The sequence below is a fragment of the Cyprinodon tularosa genome, unplaced genomic scaffold (assembly GCF_016077235.1).
Source record: "Cyprinodon tularosa strain WSP-4 unplaced genomic scaffold, ASM1607723v1 ctg748, whole genome shotgun sequence".
Lineage (NCBI taxonomy): Eukaryota > Metazoa > Chordata > Actinopteri > Cyprinodontiformes > Cyprinodontidae > Cyprinodon > Cyprinodon tularosa.
Genome location: NW_024039505.1, coordinates 164,885 through 189,256, shown reverse-complemented (window position 1 = coordinate 189,256; position 24,372 = coordinate 164,885). Strand labels below are relative to the sequence as shown.

The 24,372-nt window shown below is 42.6% G+C and overlaps 1 protein-coding gene across 1 annotated transcript in view; it reads left to right on the top strand.

Moving 5' to 3' along the window:
- The window catches only part of LOC119773153 (polypeptide N-acetylgalactosaminyltransferase 10-like), a 90,739-nt gene that overhangs the window by 44,771 nt on the left and 21,596 nt on the right, over positions 1-24,372 (top strand). The window contains exon 5 of the mRNA XM_038269992.1: positions 21,711-21,896. Coding sequence (XP_038125920.1) covers positions 21,711-21,896 — 186 coding nt within the window. The remainder of the gene's footprint in view (positions 1-21,710; positions 21,897-24,372) is intronic.

Sequence of the window (24,372 nt, the reverse complement as noted above, 5' to 3'; positions counted from 1 at the left end):
AGTGGACCCCTCCTGTTTTAGTAACCTGACCCTAAACGTGTGTCCAGTTATGCTCTGCAGAGCTCTGAAATGCAGTGGACCCCTCCTGTTTTAGTAACCTGACCCTAAACGTGTGTCCAGCTGTGCTCTGCAGAGCTCTGAAATGCAGTGGACCCCTCCTGTTTTAGTAACCTGACCCTAAACGTGTGTCCAGTTATGCTCTGCAGAGCTCTGAAATGCAGTGGACCCCTCCTGTTTTAGTAACCTGACCCTAAACGTGTGTCCAGCTGTGCTCTGCAGAGCTCTGAAATGCAGTGGACCCCTCCTGTTTTAGTAACCTGACCCTAAACGTGTGTCCAGTTATGCTCTGCAGAGCTCTGAAATGCAGTGGACCCCTCCTGTTTTAGTAACCTGACCCTAAACGTGTGTCCAGCTGGGCTCTGCAGAGCTCTGAAATGCAGTGGACCCCTCCTGTTTTAGTAACCTGACCCTAAACGTGTGTCCAGCTGTGCTCTGCAGAGCTCTGAAATGCGGTGGACCCCTCCTGTTTTAGTAACCTGACCCTAAACGTGTGTCCAGTTATGCTCTGCAGAGCTCTGAAATGCAGTGGACCCCTCCTGTTTTAGTAACCTGACCCTAAACGTGTGTCCAGCTGGGCTCTGCAGAGCTCTGAAATGCAGTGGACCCCTCCTGTTTTAGTAACCTGACCCTAAACGTGTGTCCAGCTGTGCTCTGCAGAGCTCTGAAATGCGGTGGACCCCTCCTGTTTTAGTAACCTGACCCTAAACGTGTGTCCAGCTGGGCTCTGCAGAGCTCTGAAATGCAGTGGACCCCTCCTGTTTTAGTAACCTGACCCTAAACGTGTGTCCAGTTATGCTCTGCAGAGCTCTGAAATGCAGTGGACCCCTCCTGTTTTAGTAACCTGACCCTAAACGTGTGTCCAGTTATGCTCTGCAGAGCTCTGAAATGCAGTGGACCCCTCCTGTTTTAGTAACCTGACCCTAAACGTGTGTCCAGTTATGCTCTGCAGAGCTCTGAAATGCAGTGGACCCCTCCTGTTTTAGTAACCTGACCCTAAACGTGTGTCCAGCTGTGCTCTGCAGAGCTCTGAAATGCAGTGGACCCCTCCTGTTTTAGTAACCTGACCCTAAACTTGTGTCCAGCTGTGCTCTGCAGAGCTCTGACATGCAGTGGACCCCTCCTGTTTTAGTAACCTGACCCTAAACGTGTGTCCAGCTGTGCTCTGCAGAGCTCTGAAATGCAGTGGACCCCTCCTGTTTTAGTAACCTGACCCTAAACGTGTGTCCAGTTATGCTCTGCAGAGCTCTGACATGCAGTGGACCCCTCCTGTTTTAGTAACCTGACCCTAAACTTGTGTCCAGCTGTGCTCTGCAGAGCTCTGACATGCAGTGGACCCCTCCTGTTTTAGTAACCTGACCCTAAACGTGTGTCCAGCTGGGCTCTGCAGAGCTCTGAAATGCAGTGGACCCCTCCTGTTTTAGTAACCTGACCCTAAACGTGTGTCCAGTTATGCTCTGCAGAGCTCTGAAATGCAGTGGACCCCTCCTGTTTTAGTAACCTGACCCTAAACGTGTGTCCAGCTGTGCTCTGCAGAGCTCTGAAATGCAGTGGACCCCTCCTGTTTTAGTAACCTGACCCTAAACGTGTGTCCAGTTATGCTCTGCAGAGCTCTGAAATGCAGTGGACCCCTCCTGTTTTAGTAACCTGACCCTAAACGTGTGTCCAGCTGTGCTCTGCAGAGCTCTGAAATGCAGTGGACCCCTCCTGTTTTAGTAACCTGACCCTAAACGTGTGTCCAGTTATGCTCTGCAGAGCTCTGAAATGCAGTGGACCCCTCCTGTTTTAGTAACCTGACCCTAAACGTGTGTCCAGCTGGGCTCTGCAGAGCTCTGAAATGCAGTGGACCCCTCCTGTTTTAGTAACCTGACCCTAAACGTGTGTCCAGCTGTGCTCTGCAGAGCTCTGAAATGCGGTGGACCCCTCCTGTTTTAGTAACCTGACCCTAAACGTGTGTCCAGTTATGCTCTGCAGAGCTCTGAAATGCAGTGGACCCCTCCTGTTTTAGTAACCTGACCCTAAACGTGTGTCCAGCTGGGCTCTGCAGAGCTCTGAAATGCAGTGGACCCCTCCTGTTTTAGTAACCTGACCCTAAACGTGTGTCCAGCTGTGCTCTGCAGAGCTCTGAAATGCGGTGGACCCCTCCTGTTTTAGTAACCTGACCCTAAACGTGTGTCCAGCTGGGCTCTGCAGAGCTCTGAAATGCAGTGGACCCCTCCTGTTTTAGTAACCTGACCCTAAACGTGTGTCCAGTTATGCTCTGCAGAGCTCTGAAATGCAGTGGACCCCTCCTGTTTTAGTAACCTGACCCTAAACGTGTGTCCAGTTATGCTCTGCAGAGCTCTGAAATGCAGTGGACCCCTCCTGTTTTAGTAACCTGACCCTAAACGTGTGTCCAGTTATGCTCTGCAGAGCTCTGAAATGCAGTGGACCCCTCCTGTTTTAGTAACCTGACCCTAAACGTGTGTCCAGCTGTGCTCTGCAGAGCTCTGAAATGCAGTGGACCCCTCCTGTTTTAGTAACCTGACCCTAAACTTGTGTCCAGCTGTGCTCTGCAGAGCTCTGACATGCAGTGGACCCCTCCTGTTTTAGTAACCTGACCCTAAACGTGTGTCCAGTTATGCTCTGCAGAGCTCTGAAATGCAGTGGACCCCTCCTGTTTTAGTAACCTGACCCTAAACGTGTGTCCAGCTGTGCTCTGCAGAGCTCTGAAATGCAGTGGACCCCTCCTGTTTTAGTAACCTGACCCTAAACTTGTGTCCAGCTGTGCTCTGCAGAGCTCTGACATGCAGTGGACCCCTCCTGTTTTAGTAACCTGACCCTAAACGTGTGTCCAGTTATGCTCTGCAGAGCTCTGAAATGCAGTGGACCCCTCCTGTTTTAGTAACCTGACCCTAAACGTGTGTCCAGCTGGGCTCTGCAGAGCTCTGAAATGCAGTGGACCCCTCCTGTTTTAGTAACCTGACCCTAAACGTGTGTCCAGTTATGCTCTGCAGAGCTCTGAAATGCAGTGGACCCCTCCTGTTTTAGTAACCTGACCCTAAACGTGTGTCCAGTTATGCTCTGCAGAGCTCTGAAATGCAGTGGACCCCTCCTGTTTTATGTTGCCTCTTTTCCACTCTGCTGCTGTCCTGTTGCTGTTTCAGTCCTTCGCCTCCACTATACATGACAGTAGGAGCAGAAAACTAGAGGATGAGGTAACAAGTAACAAGGCGATCATGCCCTTTGAGTAGCTCCGTCTTTTTCTGAAGAACAACTTGCATCAGGCTTGTATCTTTGATTGACCTCACTGGGGCTTGAAGCTGGCCAACCCTCCACTCATAACTGCCCTGTTGTTATGAAAGAAACAATCTCTCTATATGGACACTAAATAAAAGGATCCAATCATGACCTATGTATACATGTACCAAGCTTTCCATCAGCTGAAATCATTTGAGCATGCCCAGAACTGATTAGTTTTTATGAAACGCTTTAGCAATAGAAGAAGCTGCCTGTTCTGCAGTCAAGAACAAATCTGTACCTGTCTGCTCATCTTCAACTTTAGCCCCGCCCTTTTCTGTTTCTCCCGTTCTTCAGTCATGTTTGTTAATGTGGTGTTTTTCCAGATGTGGACCTTTGTCTCAACATACTGTTTTTTAGGCGGTCATTTTAGTTAAAGTTGTAGGGAAAATATATATAAATATCAAATCATTATGGCTTAAACATGTATATAAATGTATTCTACCCAAATTGTAGAAATTTTTGATTTAAGAAAAAAATCCTGTCTTAAAATCTGTGTTTTTTCTGTTATCTTCTGCAGGCCAGTTAGTTCTACGTCAACCTGAACACCTAAATTCGGCCAATCATATATCAACGCTCATCTGTCAATCAAATGTTTTCAGTCATAGCATCTTGATTCATATGTCGCAGCTAATATACGCAACGGTTGAAACCAGAATCCTTTCCTTTCCCATTGAGTTGCGTCCCAGTGTTCACGGGGATGGACGTCTGTGTCTTCGGCAGGCGTAGAGCTAACAGAACTGGCCGCGTTGCGAGGCAAGGGCTCAAACATGTACGGCTGGAAGCCTTCTACACCAAACCAAGCTTCTGCCGCCCTGGCGTCCTCTTCCACAACATCTTCGTCCCCGCTTTCCTCCTCTAAATAAAAAATGGATGACGGAGGAGACTCATCCACGACCTCCGACACTAAACTCTCCTCCTCTTGCATGTTTCCGCTGTCCATAGCGTTCCTTGACAGCGTCGTTTCTAAGTCACCAATTTAGTGCTACTTGGTCCCAATGGAATTTCCCATTGTGCTGATGAAGGTTCTCAGTCATCCAGGTCATAGTCATTCCGTAAAAATTCAAAAAATATCCACTGGACTTGGTTTCCAAGATTTGAAGACGTTTCTCCACCTCTCCAGGAAGCTTTCTCAATTCAAATGGAATTCACATTTGAATTGAGAAAGCTTCCTGGAGAGGTGGAGAAACGTCTTCAAATCTTGGAAACCAAGTCCAGTGGATGTTTTTTTTAATTTTTACGGAATTTCCCATTGGGAACCTACTAGCACTAAGTTGCTAACTGGTTAGCTAGATGCTTCTGACAAACTGGCTACAACCAAACTGCTTGCGAACCTTCCGCACAACAACCCCGCCCCCTTGATAATCGACCAATCACATTCACTTTATTCACTAGTGGAAAGTTGTGGACCACTCGGGAGAATTCTGAAATTTAACGGTTGGAACGGCCGCTTCCCTATGACTTTAAGGGCTGAGCAGTACCTATGCTAATGCTCTATTACCGGGGTAGACCTGCTACCAGGAGGTATCTATTCCTATATCTGACAGGTGGATTTAACATGACTTCTATCAAAAGAAAATGGTAAATTAAGAAATTTATAAGAATTGCTTGGGGAAATTATTTTGCATTTCAAAACACATCCATGTCAAATATTTTATCTTACATATCAGAATGGCTGCCTCCATCTTTTTTAATTTTACTTTAGTGTGCTTCTGTAGTTTAGAATCAGAGAACTTTTAGCTTAAACTGAAAACCGTTTTATCTTTTTCAGCTGTTCACACATTTGAGATGTCTGTTTGGATTTAAGGTTTTTGTCTTGCGGGTTGGCAGCAACCTTCATACATCATGACATGATCTCTGCAAACACAGAATTTCTATGAAATCATGTCCTCCAGTCTGAAAGGGACTTTTAAAAAATGTTCCGACCCTCTGGAAAAGTTTTATCTATAATCCATACGCCTCCCTTCATATCCCATCATTACAAACATTTTATATTTCTTCTTTTTTATATTTACATTTAATATTTTCCTCATTTATGTTGTTTTTTTGTTTTTCAATCAAACAAATTGTTTACAAGAAAATGTTAAAATATAAACTGCAGCATAGCGCTGGGCGACACACATACAGATGATAGAGTCTATTGTGCTAATTCTATTCTATCATTTCTAATAGCATTTTATCTCCTAATTAATCAAATATTTTCTGAAGTAGATTAGTGTAGTTAAACAGCCTACTGTAATGATGAGGTTTTCATTACTGGGGCTATTTTTTTATGTACGTAGATAACTAGCACTTTTAAGGGACCCTTAACCTTTATTAAAAAGCAGCTTGGTTAGCACTAGGGTACTTTATTTAGTGCATCAATTTAAGCATAGATTTGCACTTTAAGAACAATTTGCACACAAGGTTTTGAAAATATGTATGAGTATCTATTGTGTATTTTAATGTTTGGTATGTGGCCTTTTGTTCCAGGCTCTGCTGCTCCCCATTAATATTGGGATGGTTGTCTGTGGAAAATAGAGTTGATGTTTAGAGCAAGCAAAGGTTATTGTTTGGAAATGTTAGTGTAGAATCTGTTGGAAGTGAGTGCAGAAGTGTTGTGGTTCTGGGAAAATGACTTATCCGTTTTTTCTGCGTTCTCTCCAGGGTGTTTGGACAAATGCTTCCCCAGGGGTTCAGACACCATTTATAGCTTCTGGGAGAGTCCATGGGAAATACTGGGGGAGTTGTGCGCGTAGTTTGTGGGATTTCTATGGTGTTTGCGTGTGAGTTTAAAACACAAAATGTACATAAAAAAGTAAAGTGTAAATGGGTGTGTGTATATTTGATTTAAATGTGTGTTGTAGATGGAAGTGAGGAATTGGTCAATTTCAGGTAAATGGTTTAGTTCATCAGCTGTGCCTATTTAAGGCAGAGATTATGGCCCTGTTCGAATTCATGCGTCCTCAGAAGGCCAGATTCGACGGGTCAGATGGATCCTTGCTATCCTTGGTTTACCCAGGATTCATTGCGAGACCAAGCAAGCCAGCTTCCCGTGATTAGAGGAAAGGCTACTTGGCGCCGAACAGTGGTGAATATTGCAAGTGCAGTTTAATATAATACATAATAATAAAATAGTTGTTTTAATGGTTATAGAGTCAGATATGTGGCGGTAATGTTTGGTTTATCTAAAGGTTTTTATCTGTTACTGTATAAATGGGTTTGGCTGGAATTTAAGGACAGATTGTAATATATCTGCTGGGTGGGGACTATAAATCTGATAGTTTTATTTTTTTATTGCTGTTTTTCATAATTTTTTTAACTATGTATTTTTTGTTGTTGAATATTAGAGATTTTGCAGATATATTTTTTATACATACATTGTTTAGATTTACTTATATATTTCTAACCCTTTTATAGAATAGAAAATCCCTCTATTGTCCCACAATGGGCAGATTTACAGCAGCAGAAAGACTTTTGAAAATGGTCACACAGATGAGGACCTTAGAAAAATGTATAAGAATAACATAATAGGGAAGAGTTAAAATATAAACAATACAATCCTGTAAAGTGTTTTAACAATATAAAACTAGAGAATAAATAACCAATATGCAGCTATGGACATTTTTACAGTAATGGATATTTGAAAATAGCAGCAACATCAGAGATGTGAAGAATGACAGCAGCAGGTTATTTAACTGACTAAGGTTTCTATCATTACATTTGAATTTATCTGTTCCTGCTGCCGCTGGTTGGAACCTTTATTCCACTCTGGATTCTCATCAGTCTTTGTTCACTTTACAGTAAAAAATAAATAAATAAAAACAAATAGTTTTGAAAACCTCGGTATTCATTCTTTTCCTGCTTTGTGTGTCAACTGTCACGGTTGCTAAGCAACAGAGCATACGGCGGTAAAACCCACCGAAGGGTAGACCTGGTTTTGGATTCACAGCCAAAACTCTTCCGGTCTCCTTATTTTCAAGGACTTGGAAGGATCCAGTCTAGGTAGACCGCGTCCTTGGAGGATGCAGCCCAGGATTTTGAACACAGCCGATGTGTTTCATGAAGGGCTGTGAAGCTGAATAAATCTGCTGATACTTCCCCTTCATTTTGCCTGACAAGTTCATTTCTCACTTGAAATCCAGCTGAGAGGTCAGCTGGTTAACACCTACACACAGCTTAGATAAATAATAAAAAAGATGTATTTTTTTAATCCAAGGCTAGCATGAGGTGAGGAGGAGCTTTAAAGCCTAACCGCCGCCATCGTGAGGAGCAGACAGTAGCTGAGCTGAAAGCTCTGGTTGTAGAACAGTAGAAGTCCTCCCTGGAAGATTTTAGACTTGGATTTGGACTAAGATATATAAACACGACCCTTAGTTCAGTTAAGATCAAACCATTTACTCTTAATGTTTTTACTGAACACATTAGAGGATCATCACTTGTCTACAGTCAGACTGAATTACACAGAGCATAATTCAGACGGGTAAAGACCGCTGTTAACCAATGCCAACCAATCACAGCACAGGAGGTGGGACTTTACAATGCCTGTCTCTAAGCATCAGAATTACCCATAATGCAGCAGAGCTTGTGTGGGGGCATAACAACAGGTGACCACAGCAGAGCAATGTTACAATGAAAATTAAAAATGTAATTTCCCATTTCTTTAGGCAAAAGCAGCAGATTTGGTTCATTTGAGAGTTTCTTTGAAGATTTGAAAATGTTTCACTGACTGCAAAATTATTATCACTGCTGTCTGCATATTACCCCATAGACTGGGGTTGAACTTCACAGGTTATTAAAAAAGCCATGAGAATGGATTATTTCCTGGATCACACAGTAAATCTATTTTTTATTGAACTGTAGCCAAAACAATAGGTGTACGCGAGTACGTACTTGCGTTCTCGTCAAGTCCGTTCTTGGCGAGAACGCAGGAAGATCGGACTTGACGAGAACGCGAGATGCAAGCATGTATGTGTATTGGAACAGAAGCTTACTCGTGACGTCATCACATGCAACGTTCTTTAGCATTTCTTTAACAGTCAAAACTATTTATTCCTTACATAAAACATTTTGAAAACAATATTTTTAATTTCTAAAGCTTAAAAAAACATTAAAAAAAATTACCGAACCGCAAAAAACCGCCATCAGAACGAGCGGTAGTTCACACATAACTAGACCGAGAGAAGTGCACTACAGACGGGGTAAATTTAGCCCTGGCTGCGGTAACCCTCGGAGGTCTGCTGGTCACTCTGGTCCGCTCAACGTCGGACTTTTTTTTTAAATTTCGCACTAACTCTGTAAACAGGCCACACAGGGAGGCTTCAATGTATAATGTTATCGCCTCAAACGATTTCAAAACGTACTTTTGAAGAACAACAGCAGCAGAAAAGGGAATGTTTAACTTAACACTGTGAGCGCTGTCTGGAATCAAGCTGCGGCCGCGGGGCATTCTGGGGAAGCGGTCAGTCTGAAGAACGCACAAGTCTGCTCTGATGCATGCTCGATAAAGAGGGTGGGGTGAGAACAACATCCGGGGATTTGATGCGTTCTCGATCTGGCGTTCTCGAGAATTGGAACGGTACCCGGGCTGAGGCTGATGACGTGTCACGAGTACACGAGCACACGAGAACGCTCAAGAACGCATATTGAGAAACGCCCGTTGATACCTAAATGAACTAAAAATGTTAAAACCTGCTTGTGAATAATATTCTCGTGCCACTAAGAACTTTATATTTTAGTGGGACTCACAGCAAAGATAATGTTTTGAGGATGACTTTCTTTCTTAAAAATGTGTTTAAACTATTTTTCCAACTCATTAAAGTAAATAAAGCCAAAGTTGCTCTCCAGCTTGAAGCTACAGAACAGAACAGATCAACAACCAGAGAGCCGAGCATCCAGGCTGTTGATGCATCAAAACACCTTGACCATTGTTTCACCCAACATAGAAATCTCAGCCCAAAAGGAAACCTTGATATGCCGCGTATAAGCTTGTGTACACAGCGTATACGCCAGGGGTCACCAACATGGTGCCCGCGGGCACCAAGGGGCCCTCAAGTCTGAAAATAGTCTTCTGAAAATAGAACGACTCAACAGTGAGCTACGTTTGAAATTTCATTGTATTCTGTTGCTCTTCTTTTTTAATCAGTTATAGAACATTTCATCATTTAATTATATATGGCATTTAAGCATTTATAGAGATTTCAAAATGAAAATGTCTAAATTAAAAGAAACCATAAAGATATGTTTATAATGTATAAAGTTTAGGTGAACGTTGACCCTTGCAATTCATAGGTCTGTATTGGTAGCCCTTCCTGTGACTCAGTACCCCTGAATTAGCCCTCAACTGTAAAAAGGTTGGTGACCGCTGGTATACGCTATGTATACGCTGTGTATACGCTTGTGTACACAGCGTATATGCTATGTATACGCTGTGTATACGCTGTGTATACGCTTGTGTACGCAGCGTATATGCTATGTATACGCTGTGTATACGCTGTGTATACGCTTGTGTACACAGCGTATACGCTATGTAGACGCTGTGTACACACTGTATACATCTGGCTAGCCAGGCTAGTGCATGCCCATTGAATGACGGTTCCCTCCAGACCAACATTTGCTATTGATCACTTTGGGATTGTAGCTGTGAGGCCTGGAGAGGGAGTACAGGAAAAGGTCTCTGGTTCCCAGTATGGCAGTACGAACACTGTGGCAGCTCTACAGAATCTATAGTTAGTAATCTACAGTTACACTCAGGGCTGACCGGGGGCATGAAGTTAACTTGTAGGCGGGCCCCCTGACTAAAGCTCCTCTGGGGCCCCAAAACGGCCACTAGTGGTCAGAAAGTTTGGGGCTCCTAGTTTAGCATGATTTAAATTTTTTGCTTACATTGTTGCTAATGTTTTCTTTTTAGATTATGAACTTTTACTTGGAAAACACTTTAAAAGACAAGGTAATGTAGTTTTTAACCGTAATTCTAATAGAAAATTATTAGTGAGGTGGAAGAAAACAGTAAATATATTCCTATTCTATCATTTATTGTGTAGAAAGGAAGAAGTAACTTAATCTGTTCGTTATTATCAGCTTTTGAGAATGAGCAACTTATTATCTATGTGGAGCTTAGTCATTTGATGGATTTCTAGCCAGGCTGGATTATTAAAATATGTTATAACTGGCAGAAGGGAAAAAAGACCAGATGATTTAATTTTCTCTGCATTTGCATCTATTGAAGTTAAATATAAGCAGACCACATTGAAAAGAAAAGTGATTTTTGTTATACTAAAAACTTAGCGTGACATCTCTGGAACAATCAATAACTTGCTTGTTTTGACAAGCATTCACATTAATTTCCTGTATAATCATCTGTCAAACCTCTGTCCGTTTATCCATCCTAAATCACAGACATGAGGTTCCAGACTGGTACCCAAAGTCTCTCTCCCCATCAGGCCTTCCCAGGAAGGAAAGAATAATTGGCAGCTATACATTTCTGGTTCTGCAACAGTTAGTCACAGTCAGAGAAACAGGACTACACTGGAAAACAGGCCAAGCTCCAACATCTAGAAACAAAGGTGTTGATGGCAGCAGCACAGCTGATATTTCTCTCCAGGATGGAGTCACAGCCAAACAGGAACAGACCAGATGAAGCTACTATGAGAAAAAGCAGAGAGAGCAGAACGTTAGAGATTGAACTAACAGATTCTGCAGAGTGGGAGAATAGTTCTAAAGTACCTAATGCCCGGACCTTTCCGGGCTTCTGGAGGCCAGAACCAGGTCCAGAACCAGACATGGAGAACAAGCTTTGAGGCAGAACTGCTCTTTCCAAACTGCATTCAGCCACCTTCTCTGTGAGGAATGCTTCTCCTGCTGTGGCCGGAAATATTCAGAAATAATATTCCTCATTCCTTCTCTCGTTGAGGAACTTTATTTTCCTTAGAGAATAAAAATATTACTGTTTTTATTTTTGATTGCCACTTTATAATAGCCAATAATACTGTTAATAAGTGGATAATTATTAATTAATTAAATAGTTGAGGGTATAGTTTTATTTATATATATATATATATATATATATATATATATATATATATATAAATATATATATATATATAATTAATCACTTCCTGAAGGTGTTCACCTAAAGCAGGTATGCAACCACTACAGTGTATTTGTTTAAACAAGTTAAGATTCTGCATAATCTGTCTGTTAAGGAATCTAAAATCTACTCTAACTGACAGATAAAATAGATTTTCTTCATCAGTCTTAGATAACTTTGCCATATATTTAAAAAAAGCTGCTTTGTCCCCTTTGGGACGAGGATGTTTTTGTTTGTCCACAGCTTGACAGCAGAAGTTATTTCCCTGTTAATTATTATTATTTGGCTCATGTAAATACCTCCGTTACATTTATACATCACATGAATATTTATCCAGTGGAAAAAAAAGATGTCATGTAATCAGAGCCAGAAACACAGTCCGTATTTATTTAGCAGGATGGCAATGAACTGCTGTACTATCGGCACCGATGTGATGGGATCCTGCCATCTGCAGATTGATTGTCCAATTACTTTCTCACTTTCTGTTTCCCGGTGGGATCGGTTGAGAAATAGCTGCAATACTTCATTTCAAATAAGTGTAGGACTGATGTATGCAAAGGAACTTCTGATATATTCCCAGTCTGGTTGTAAAGGCAGGTTAGTGGGGACACAGAATGGCTCCCAGCAGAAAGTATTGGCTCCAGTCTTTAAGCGCTGTCCAGAGTAGCGAAGGAGGTCTGCTACTGACTGAGCAGAAATATATCAGGTCCAGAGTTGATGGCACTGTGGAGGAAAATAACTGACTTCTCTCGCTGCAGGTGTATGGTCAATGAATGCAGCAGTGAAGAATTAACCGCTCCCCCTCCATATTTTATTTTCAAGCTTAAATTGAATAAGCAGAATGACCGCTGGTGGAAAGATCAAATCAAGAGGAGAAAAACTTTTCTTCTTATTCCACAATCTGCAACAGAAATGACACTGCTGGAGTCTGACCTCTCACAGGTTTGTGGATAAATCAACATTAAGACTTTTGTACTTTTGCAGATTTATATCCATCCATCCATCTATCCTCTGCTTATCCAGGGTCAGGTCGCGGGGGCAGCAGCTTAAAAGGGGAGGACCAGACGTCCCTCTCCCCAGCCACTTCTTCTAGCCCCTCAGGAGGAACCCCAAGGCGTTCCCAGGCCAGCCGAGAAACATAGTCCCTCCAGCCTGTCCTGGGTCTCCCCCTGGGCCTCCCCCCATAGGGACGTGCCTGGAACACCTCACCAGGGAGGCGTCCAGGAGGCATCCTAACCAGATGCCTGAGCCACCTCAACTGGCTCCTCTGGACGTGGAGGAGCAGCGGCTCTACTCCGAGTCCCTCCCGGATCACCGAGCTTCTCACCCTATCTCTAAGGGAGAGCCCAGCCACCCTACGGAGGAAACCCATTTCGGCCGCTTGTATCCGGATCTCGTTCTTTCAGTCATGATCCAAAGCTCATGACCATAGATGAGGGTAGGAACGTAGATCGACCGGTAAATCGAGAGCTTCGCTTTTTGACTCAGCTCTGCTGCAGATTTATGCTTAAGTGAAAATGCATTTTGCTGGGACATAGTGTTAGTATCCTAAAACTATATGTCAGAGTGAAACATGAATGACTAAAGACAGAAATCAAAGACATATCAAGTCTAAGTTAACATCAGATATAGGAAAACACCTGCCCCTGAGCTTAATACACTGTTTGTTTAATGTTATGTGTTCATATTAGGTGCTAATATTTTTGTCATGGTTTCCTTGAAAACTTTGAGGCCTGTGGAAATTCCAACCTGCTCCAAACTGACCTGTTGAATTTAGAAACTCTTTCTTTGGATGGTCATTGAATGCATTTTTATCTTTGTGCCACTGAAGAGCTAATGTGTTTTTTATTGGTCATCGGCTCAATAACTTATTGGGGGAGAAAAACGTGAACATTTTGTTAAAATTGGCTCTTTTGAAGATCTAAGAAAGTTTTACAAATTCCCATTGTGATGGCAGGAAGATCTGATCAGGTTACCCCCAAGATGGCTGCCGTTTGTGGTGCGTTTGGTGTCTGCAGCATCCAGTAACTTTGAGACGTGGTGCATTAAGCAGCAGAGGTAACTGGCGATAAGTTTAATGTCATCTGGTGAAAAACTTTTTGGTTAGCCAAATTTGTTTGTCCCCCTTAAATGGAGAACATGGAACCATTCCCTTTGATCCTTGGTGTTGAGGTGAATATGACTGATGCCCTTCCAAGCATTGTTGATAAATATACCTTTTAATAAAAACACTGTAATGCCAAAGGAATCCACGAGAATCTGTTACGACACAGAAAAGTGACGCTTTACTGCCGGTGAAGCCGATATTCAGTTAGAGTTACGTTTAAAGGGTTTATTGAAGGGGTGAATAATAATAAGCAGGCAAACAGATACAGTCTTAGCAGAATAATCCTGGTTAAAAGTGCTGGGATGAGCAGAGAACCAGGAGATGTAGGCAGCGATGGAACCAATACGCCACCAGAACGGGCCAGCAAGCAGCTGAGACTCACAGAGGAACTGGTGGCGCTGCAGCACGGAGAGGAACTGGTGGCGCTGCAGCACGGAGAGGAACTGGTGGCGCTGCAGCACGGAGAGGAACTGGTGGCGCTGCAGCACGGAGAGGAACTGGTAGAGCTGCAGCACGGAGAGGAACTAGTAGCGCTGCAGCACGGAGAGGAACTGGTAGCGCTGCAGCATGGAGTGGAACTGGTAGAGCTGCAGCATGGAGAGGAACTGGTAGCGCTGGAACTGGTAGCGCTGCAGCATGGAGAGGAACTGGTAGCGCTGCAGCATGGAGTGGAACTGGTAGAGCTGCAGCACGGAGAGGAACTGGTAGCGCTGCAGCATGGAGAGGAACTGGTAGCGCTGGAACTGGTAGCGCTGCAGCATGGAGAGGAACTGGTAGCGCTGCAGCATGGAGAGGAACTGGTAGCGCTGCAGCATGGAGTGGAACTGGTAGAGCTGCAGCACGGAGTGGAACTGGTAGAGCTGCAGCACGGAGAGGAACTGGTAGCGCTGCAGCATGGAGAGGAACTGGTAGCGCTGGAACTGGTAGCGCTGCAGCATGGAGAGGAACTGGTAGCGCTGGAACTGGTAGCGCTGCAGCACGGAGAGGAACTGGTAGCGCTGCAGCATGGAGAGGAACTGGTAGCGCTGGAACTGGTAGCGCTGCAGCATGGAGAGGAACTGGTAGCGCTGGAACTGGTAGCGCTGCAGCATGGAGAGGAACTGGTAGCGCTGCAGCATGGAGAGGAACTGGTAGCGCTGCAGCATGGAGAGGAACTGGTAGCGCTGCAGCATGGAGAGGAACTGGTAGCGCTGCAGCATGGAGAGGAACTGGTGGTGCTGGAACTGGTAGCGCTGCAGCATGGAGAGGAACTGGTAGCGCTGGAACTGGTAGCGCTGCAGCATGGAGAGGAACTGGTAGCGCTGCAGCATGGAGAGGAACTGGTAGTGCTGCAGCATGGAGAGGAACTGGTGGTGCTGCAGCATGGAGAGGAACTGGTAGCGCTGCAGCATGGAGAGGAACTGGTAGCGCTGCAGCATGGAGAGGAACTGGTAGCGCTGCAGCATGGAGAGGAACTGGTAGCGCTGCAGGATGGAGACTAATGTACCTCAACTAGGAGAGGAATTCAGCTGGCAGGGCAAACAGGATCCAGTAGAGAGAAACAGGCTGAACTGCAGCATGCAGACACAGGAGAAAGGGAGGTATAAGTAGGCTGGTGAACAGGTGAGCTGAGCACTAATTAGTGGGAACAGGTGGAGATAATCTAGAGTGAGCTGCTGGCAGACTGATCTGCTAGGATCACTGCTGGTGGCTGAATAGTGACCCAGTGAACAGAAAAGTCCTCATGAGTCCAAAACAAAACTAAACACAATCAGAACTAAGACAAGAAATAGTTCAAGAAATGTCTGATATTTGATTCAAACCTTCAATCTACTGAAATTGAATATTTGATGAAGCTATACTTTAAGAACCAGATTCCAAAGCACACCTTTAGTTGAGTGTTTTCCATTTCTTGATGGATCTGAGTTGTTTTTGCAGCAAAAGGAAACCAGCAAACTTCAGTCCAGTGGCTCGTTCATTTTTCCCCTAAAAAAAATTATTCTAAAGAGAAAAAAAAATTTTGAATTGATGAATTTTGACCAGATCAGCTCCTATACTTCCATTGAGTGAACACAGTTTATAAGTTTCAAGACTTTTTTCTAAATAATTTAGCTCCTCTGGCTGCCTGAGAGGCTACTGTCAGCTCTGCAGAGCTACTTTGAAGCTTCTTATCAACACATGCAGCCTCACCATCAGAATGATGGAGCTGCGGGGAAAGGAAGCCGTGGCGATGGGGGAGATATGGGATGATTTGTGAGACAGGCGAAGGGAAAGGGAGGGAGCGAGTGAGGCAGCAGTGCAGAAACACTGAACAAAGTTCGACATGTTTATTCATTCTGGTTGGTGTGTGTGTTTCTGCTCCTGACTGGGTTTGAAGGGAGATAATGAGGTAATGGTGCTCGGCGAAGTGTGACAGAGAGATGGCGGATATGAAGCGCGAGACAAACCATGGAGGACAAAAGCAGCTAATTGAGAGTTGCCATTTAGAAATGTGGGAAGGTGAGTGTCTGTGTGTCTATGATGAATTCAGAGCAGAAACAGCTTCTACTTTAGCCCCCTCGATAGATTCACTGACCAAAGTAGATTTAAGTATCATTTAAAGAGTATTTAGTTCATTCATGATGGTTTGTATGATGGTGCTCTCGCCATCAGGACGCCGTCTCCAGAAGGCAATAATAACTTTGATTATTCCAGTTTCTCTTTGGCATCAATAAAGTATTTTTGAGTAGAATTAGATACATTTATTTTAACACTATGATGCTAAATCAAAAACAACCAGTTTTTGATTCAGGTAGATTTTAGCAGCTTAAATAATATATATTATATAATAATTATATAATAATTAAGAAGAAACAAAAAATAGTTAAACCGAAGAAACAAAAAGATTTTTTATGAATTTGAGAAATAACCAAACAGAAGAAAGAAGAAGAAAAATAAATGAAAATAATTAAACAACTACGTGTAAATCCTGGGAAAATGTTTGCTATCAAAATCCTGGTCCTTCCTGAATTAAATGAACGTTTTGGGTAAAACATCCTCCAAGGTGCTCATAAGCTTCGACATTATGGTATCAACATTTTTATGACCATCTTTCCTCCACTTTACAAACCAAAATAACTGCAAAATAGATTTTAACTATTATAAATATTTGAGCATTTATGTCTGAACCTGGAATGAGAACAATCCATCAGTGTAAACTGTCTAGAAATTGAACAACAGGATGGAGGGACGAGCATATCTCTCACATTTTCAATTTATCAGCTCATAAATTAAAGCAGCTGCTTTGAAAATAAACATATCACTGCATCTCTGAAAGTCTGCAGGGAATATCTGAAAATGCAAAGGTTCAGATCTTTCTTCAGGACTTTTATCCAGAATAACCAGGATGATGTGATAAAAAAAGAGAGCTTTACTTTTTCAACTACAGGAAGAGTAAAGAAATAAAACCTTAGGAGTACCTGTTTGATGGAACCTGTTTCCTACAATTAAATGTTTTTAAAAGATTTATGTTATCCAGTCCTCTATGGTGGACGTGGGGGAGCGGTCCTCCACATTGGAGAACGGGTTCCAGCAGATAACTAGAGGAAAATCAGACATGGGTCCAGTTCTAAGGACAGATAAGATACTGCCAACAACCCTCAGGCTCCCAGGGGTCGGGTTGAGAGCCCAACTATGAGACGAACAAACCAGCCACCCGGCCCAGGAGTACAGGGTGTTTGAGAGAACAGTTTTAATGGAGTTAAAGACACGATATAGAAAAAACTAAAAGAAAGAAAAAAGAAATCAACATGAAACTTGTATTATTTACTAGTTTTCTTAAATGTAACCTCTCCAAAGTTCATCTCCCACACTTAAAACTTCCAGAAGTAGATTTCAGACTCTTCCTTCCTTTTTGTAAACTAAACGTTTAATTATCTACCCCAACAGGTCTTACCTACTGAACTAAAATGTGGAAAAATGCTTTTAGACCGAAAACACCAACTTTAAGCTTGTTCATACAAAATCCTTCATAGAGGACTAGGGATGGGAATCCAAAACCGGTTCCTGCTTAGAACCGGTTCTGAGTGTTCCAGTTCCATGGCACCGTTTGGCAGCTCGCTTCACGTTTCTCTTAACGGTTTCATGCAGCACCAGAGCCTAGCGGTGGGCAGCACCACTTACATCACGTTTTTTTACGCAAGTTATGCACAAGGCATTCAGTAAGTACGACGTGACTGTGATTAGTGAAAAGTGAACATGTGAGTGAAAGGTGTACTACTACTGCACAAAAATTGCCCATACTGGGACGAATAAAAGCTACTGAACTAAAGTGAACTGAACCAGGCGTAAGTCTAGGAAAGCAAAACAAAAAAATGGCATCCCATCGGGTAAAGCTGGGCATACACTGTGCGATTATTTCAGTGGTTGCACGCATCTACTGCCTTGCGGTTTAGTCCAGTGTGAGCTCACAGCTCACGATTTATGTTCGGCCCGACGCTCTCATGCGATCTACCTGCTCACACTCTGCGACTAAAAACCACTCAGTTCCTCAGCGAGATGGAGCTGCTCTGACTCGTCTATTCGGAAGACAGACGAATAGACGGGGAATTTAAAGCTCACTAGAGTGAAACGCGCTGCCTTGGATATTTGGGCAATTTAGTGCTGAAAGCCCTAAAAAGAAAAGGAGACGACGTATTTAGACAAAGATATGGCTGAGCTAACGCGGCTACTACGGCCTGTCAGTTTTACAGACAGAACAGCATTTCACTCATTGCCCCCCCGCCATGCTGCTGGGTTTACAGAAGAATCCTTGTTGGTGCATACGCACTTAGTGATTTGACCACATGTTTGATTTTTTCCCGTTCTCCCGATTCCGGATCAGGAGGTGGTCGTTAGAGGCTGATCGCCCCTCGTTACTCCCTGTACACTACAAGACTCAGGATGCACGATCAGGCTGAAAGTCGGGCTGATTGAAAGGTTCTCGCACAACTGGAAAATCGCCCAAAAAATCGCACAGTGTACGTCCGGCTCAAAGCGATTGACAGTTTGGATGTAAAGTTTCAATAACATCCGCGGGAGGAAATACATCCAACATGCAGAAACACCTGCGCACACAACATGGCATGTATTTTAACGAATGCCGTGTTTTTGATGCTTCCGGACAAAAGCTAAAGTTACGACCAGCATGGAAGGAAACTCTGGTGGCTAGTAGCTAGTTTTATATCACTGACTGAGCTTAATTAGCTTCCTAGTAAATCAGATGCCTTTTCTGGAAATTAACCAATTTCCTATCTGGGGTTATTAAACATGCTACCAAGTGGCTCCGCAGTTCAGGGAGCGAGAGAAAGCTGACGCTCATTTATTTAAATCAGGATGAGGTTAGTTTGTTTCCCCAAATTGTACAGTAATGCTTTTTCATTAAACGGATGCCTTCTCCATTAGATTTAGATGACTTTGAGGAGACGGGTAGCCTAAATGGATCAGAGGCTGCAGCTCCCGTTTACTGCCTTCTGTTTTCACAGAGGCAGGCAGAGATAGAATGTCCCAGGAGAAGGTAGACGAACATCACCATAAATTTACCAAGTTCATTGTTTCACAGAATCAATAAGAGAATCGATAAAAGAATCGATAAGGGATCAAAACGTTTTGCAGAATCGATAAGGGAATCAGAATTGTGAAAATCTTATAAATTCCCATCCCATTGCAAAAGACAAAGCATTCTCTGTCATGACAGATATGAAAAAAAAGGCGTTTTGTTTCTTGTTTGGAAGATTTTTTATCAGAAATGACTGAATTGCTACAATGGTAAAATTTGTCATTGTTCATAATAGAGTTCAGAAGAGCTCACTGTGATTCTCAAAGCTTCGGTTAAACTTTGGTCGGTTCAATAGAGACCATGTCTCTGAAGCAGGATGCTGGAGGTGAACAAAATCCAGCAGACGCTCTGCTGCACTTCTTCCAGATGGTAGCTGACCGCAGACAGCGCCGCAGACAGGAGGCCGGCTTGTTTTGTTTGTATGACCGTGATTGCGGAAAACAACTCGTGAAGTTGGACCAGCTAGCAGAGCAAGGTGTGCGAGAACGCTGGGACCCTTTTTCCACCTGGATCCCCGCTCTTTTTGGCCCTCATCTCCCTTCATTGTCAGACAAACTTGCCCCCACTTCCTCACCGCCTCGGCCGTATCTAGACCCACAGCGTGCAGCGCAGATCACGCTCAATTTGGGCATAAACCAAAAATGTCTGCGTCAAGCTCTCTGCGACACACTGCTGCGGGAGGATAACCAGCCCTTAAGGCCTTGGTATACGGGTTGTGCGGCTAACCACTACGCATCAAGGATTTTTTAGTGACATATTGTTAACTACCAGTAAGGGAGGTCCCGTAAGAAACCAAACAAACATGGATGCTAGAAACTGGCTGGATAACAGGGAGTCCAGATCTCTATCAAAATATGATGCCTTTGGAGTGAAAGTCCTTAAAGCTCTATAGTGACCTTAGTATCCTCAGCGCTCTTCCTTTCTCTCCTGCACATTTTAATAAAGACTAATGTGTTTGCCGACATCGGCTCACTCTAATTACTTTGATTAATGGCCTCCTTGCCTTTGGTAAACAGTATGAGCTGTGTTCCAATTTATTCAGGGAAATTAACCAATCAGAATTAAATGCTCTGATCATATTCCCTCACCTCTCAATGAACACAAGGGCCAAATGTGCTCTGATTCATTTTTCCTGGTTTTCTGTCACTGCCGGGATAATAGAAGCCTTTCTTTGTCAGACATAGTGCACATAAAGACACAGCCGTCCATTTAATGGCTCATTTTTAATGAGTGTGGGGGAGAACTCAGAGGACAGGTTCTCTTAGAGAACTTGTCCTTGCTGAAATGTGAAGTAGTGTTTTGCTGGTCAGATGAAGAAAATGGTACTCTCAGTAAACAGAACTGACCTTCAGCAGGTTTAGATGGAATCTACAGAAATGGAGAATAAAAGATGTTTCTAGAAATGATTCAAAGGAGCCTAAAAAGATTGGATTTGTTATCAGCTTTTCATGGGTTTTGACATTTTTTCACACAAAAAGGGAGTTCTGACTTAAAAACTGGGTACGCTCTGATTGTAACGATTAGGTCAAAGAAAGTAGCAAAATTAATCTGACTTCACACTATGAGGTATCCAAGCAGTTTGGTGAGAAGGACTCTGGTGGGACCTGATAGTGATTTGCTTAATCAGCCAATTAAGATTTAGAGATTTGTAAAAATAAGATAAATCAATCTGTACAAAATTAAATCTACGCCATGTAGCGTTGACATGTGTGTTTCCACCATTTCACTATTTTGACCATTTCACTATTGCCATTCAGACTGGAAAAGTTAACAAAGAAGTCCATCCATCCTTCATCCATCCATCCATCCATCCTTCATCCATCCATCCATCCATCCATCCATCCATCCATCCATCCATCCATCCATCCATCCATCCATCCATCCATCCACACCCTTCCTAACAGTCTGTGGTTATTACAGGTTTACTTAAGCTAAACCACTTTAAAAGTAACCTCAGTGTTTGTTACTTTATTTTCACCCACATAAAAACCTAAAATGAAGAAAACAGCTTAAGATTTTCTTTTCTTTTTCTACCGACCAGAGCATGCTTCTGATGCACGTTATGTAGTGCAGAAAAGGCAACCTAGAGAGCTCTGCACTTAGCAGGACAGAAAATCCAAGTTTCTGAAAGATAAATTGAAAAGGTCAACATTTCAGCTTTTCTCAGGCTGTTAGACAGGCAGCATTGTGGCTGTTTGTAAAGAAGCTGTCAAAGTCATATGTCATGTTTTGACTTCTTTGAGAGCTTCCTTTGCCAGCTTTCTTATCATCCCTCAACATTCAGTCCAAGTAAGTCAAATAAAAAAGGAAAATATATAAACTGAAACATCTTTTTTCTTCAGAAATAAACATTAAAATAGACGATTGAGTTAAAATGCATATAATTATAAACACCTAATGTTTTGCCTTATGACTAAATAAAACTAATGATTTTGTCAGAACAATAATATTTAAAGCTCAACTGAATAGGGACAATGGAACTTTTTCTCCTATGAAAGTGAGTTTTTAGGTCCGTCATGAATAAAAACTCCAGCTAGTAACAAATACTTCATGTACAGTATGCATATTGTAAAGCACTGACTTAAAGTAGAAACATAGAGAGAAGTAGTGTGTACCATCAAATCCCTGTCTGTTCTTCTGTTCAGAGCACCTGAAGGTGGCTTTGGAGGAATACATGACTAGAATACCAAAGGTTCGCATCCTGAGGACTAAAAAGAGGGAAGGTCTGATCAGGACTCGGCTGCTAGGAGCAACAGCGGCTAAAGGAGAAGTTATCACCTTCCTGGACTCTCATTGTGAGGCCAACATCAACTGGCTGCCTCCTCTGCTGGGTGAGCAACACAAACAGGCATTCAGTACCAATTGTTTGTGCCCCTTTTTTTAAACAATTATGCGCACTTTGCTTATGAGAGATATCAGAAAACATGTTATTAAACTTCTCATGTGCATCAGCATCCAGTGGAAAATGGGAGATGAATACGTCTTTTAGACCGTGATTTATCACGATCTTCTCTGCATCTGACAGCGGGAGCAGCGGGACATCAGGGCTGAGCGGCACTAGATTAGAGCAAGATGCTATACAGATAGAGCACCTCAGCTAATCAAAGGCGATGAGTGGGTGGGGCCAGCTCTGAAATTATAAGAGGAGGAAGTATGATAAATGATTAAAATGGCTTTTTTACAACAAAGCCACAAACTTCCAAAAAGCATTGCCTTACTCTCGTGAGAATGTTTTTTAGATTTTGAAACTCCAACGACCGTCGCTGCATATCCATGGCAGGTGATGCGTTGCTGTGGCATCATGGAAATTTGCCAGTTTGCATGGCAGCCCTCCTGAACACGCCTCTACATACAGATCACATATAAATGCCTTCTGGTGTGTCATGATTTAATTAAAGATCTGACCCAAAATGCAGAACACCAAACAGAGAGACCAGGGAAAAGTTTAACAGGTTTATTTAGTATGATGAGATGAATCCAGTGCTGCTCTGAACACTGTCAAACCCGAACTGGAAAGAAAAGGGGGAAGACACTGCGGTTAGTTCAGGCTCAGTGGGAAATTAGATTCTTTGACTTGAAGAGTAGGAATAGGTTGCAGACTCACGTTTCCAGAAAAAAGGTGTCTTAATTGAATCCAATCTGTGTGGGATGTTCAGTGATTGTCTTGTTTGATAGTGGGCGGACAAGGTTTACTCAGACTGCGGTTGTTCCTTGGTGAACGGAGAAGCTGACTGCCACTTAGATTTCCTGCGGTACTTGAATGGGTTATTGTGGAGATGAATCCCCTACTCAGAGAGAAGCCCCAGACAATCCTTGGCGAAAAGGTTGATCCAAACTATAAACTTGAATCCTTAGCTCAGTTTGGCTCTCAGAAGATCCTTCCAGAGGAGAGAAGGTCAGAAACATCCAGTTTGCAGGATGACTTCCTGCTGAAAGGCAAAGACAAAAGCGCCAAGATTAAAACTCAGGTAAACAAGAAACTCAGTTTGACTCAGCAAACTCAGCTTGGCTAAAGTACCCAAAAACTGGCAAAACAAAGACTTAGGTTAGACTCTGCTAAACTAAGCATGGCTAGAGTACCCAAAAACTGGCAAAACAAAGACTCAGGTTAGACTCTGCTAAACTAAGCATGGCTAGAGTACCCAAAAACTGGCAAAACAAAGACTTAGGTTAGACTCTGCTAAACTAAGCATGGCTAGAGTACCCAAAAACTGGCAAAACAAAGACTTAGGTTAGACTCTGCTAAACTAAGCATGGCTAGAGTACCCAAAAACTGGCAAAACAAAGACTCAGGTTAGACTCTGCTAAACTAAGCATGGCTAGAGTACTCCAAGCTGTCAAACACTCTGGCGTCGAGGTAGTGGCAGTCAGCAGCTTAAGAACACTCCACAGGTAATGAGGCAATGAGCTGCAGGGTGCAGGGAGGCCCAATGAGGACGGGGGGCCACCAGGTGGAGGAGGAAAGGAAACACAAACTGGATTCCTGACATGGTGTCAATATATCAATAGTATATGACACCATAAGTTTACAATATTTTTTTCCCAGTCTATTCTAACTTTTATGATAGCTTTTTTTTATCCTCCGAAATACCAGAAATACATACTTTATATATTTAACTCTCTATATATTTAATATAGTATATTGTTTTTTCTTTCTAAAATAAGTGACAATTTGAACTTTTCCAAGATATTTTTTTAAGCTGCACCAATTCAATAACTGAATATTAATTGAATTAATGATTTAACCGATTAAATATTGAAGGCTCAAGTGCAACATCTTACCCAGATTGTTTAAGTGTTAGGTGGCTTTTCTTCTTTGCAAGTTAAACTGAATGAGATGTAGAATTATAAAGCAAAATGCAAAGTGCTTTAAATGTTTATTGAGTTATTCCTAATTACACTTTTTAATTCTCTCTTTAATAGTGTTTGTTTCTTTTACTATTGTTCCCAACTCTGTGAGGCCAAAGAAATGCAAGACATAAATATTACCACAGGAAATACACTTGCTGCAAAGAAGATTTCTAGAGTCAGCAGCCCGATTTTACAGGTCGAAAGTTTGATAGGATCATTAAAAACTCCATAGATTTAAAAGATTGTTTGCATTTTGTAAAATCTTTGCCCCCGCTGTCTTAATTATTCCGTAAAACTCCTTTCTTTACTGAACCAAGAGGTTTCTCACTAAATAAAACAGATGCATTTACTGGCACATCGCCCCTACTGAGAAGTTAAGTGCCTCTTCTCCAGCTTTAGATTTGCTAACAAACATGCCCCCACTTTCTCAAACAACCTTTTTGCCATTAAGGTTGA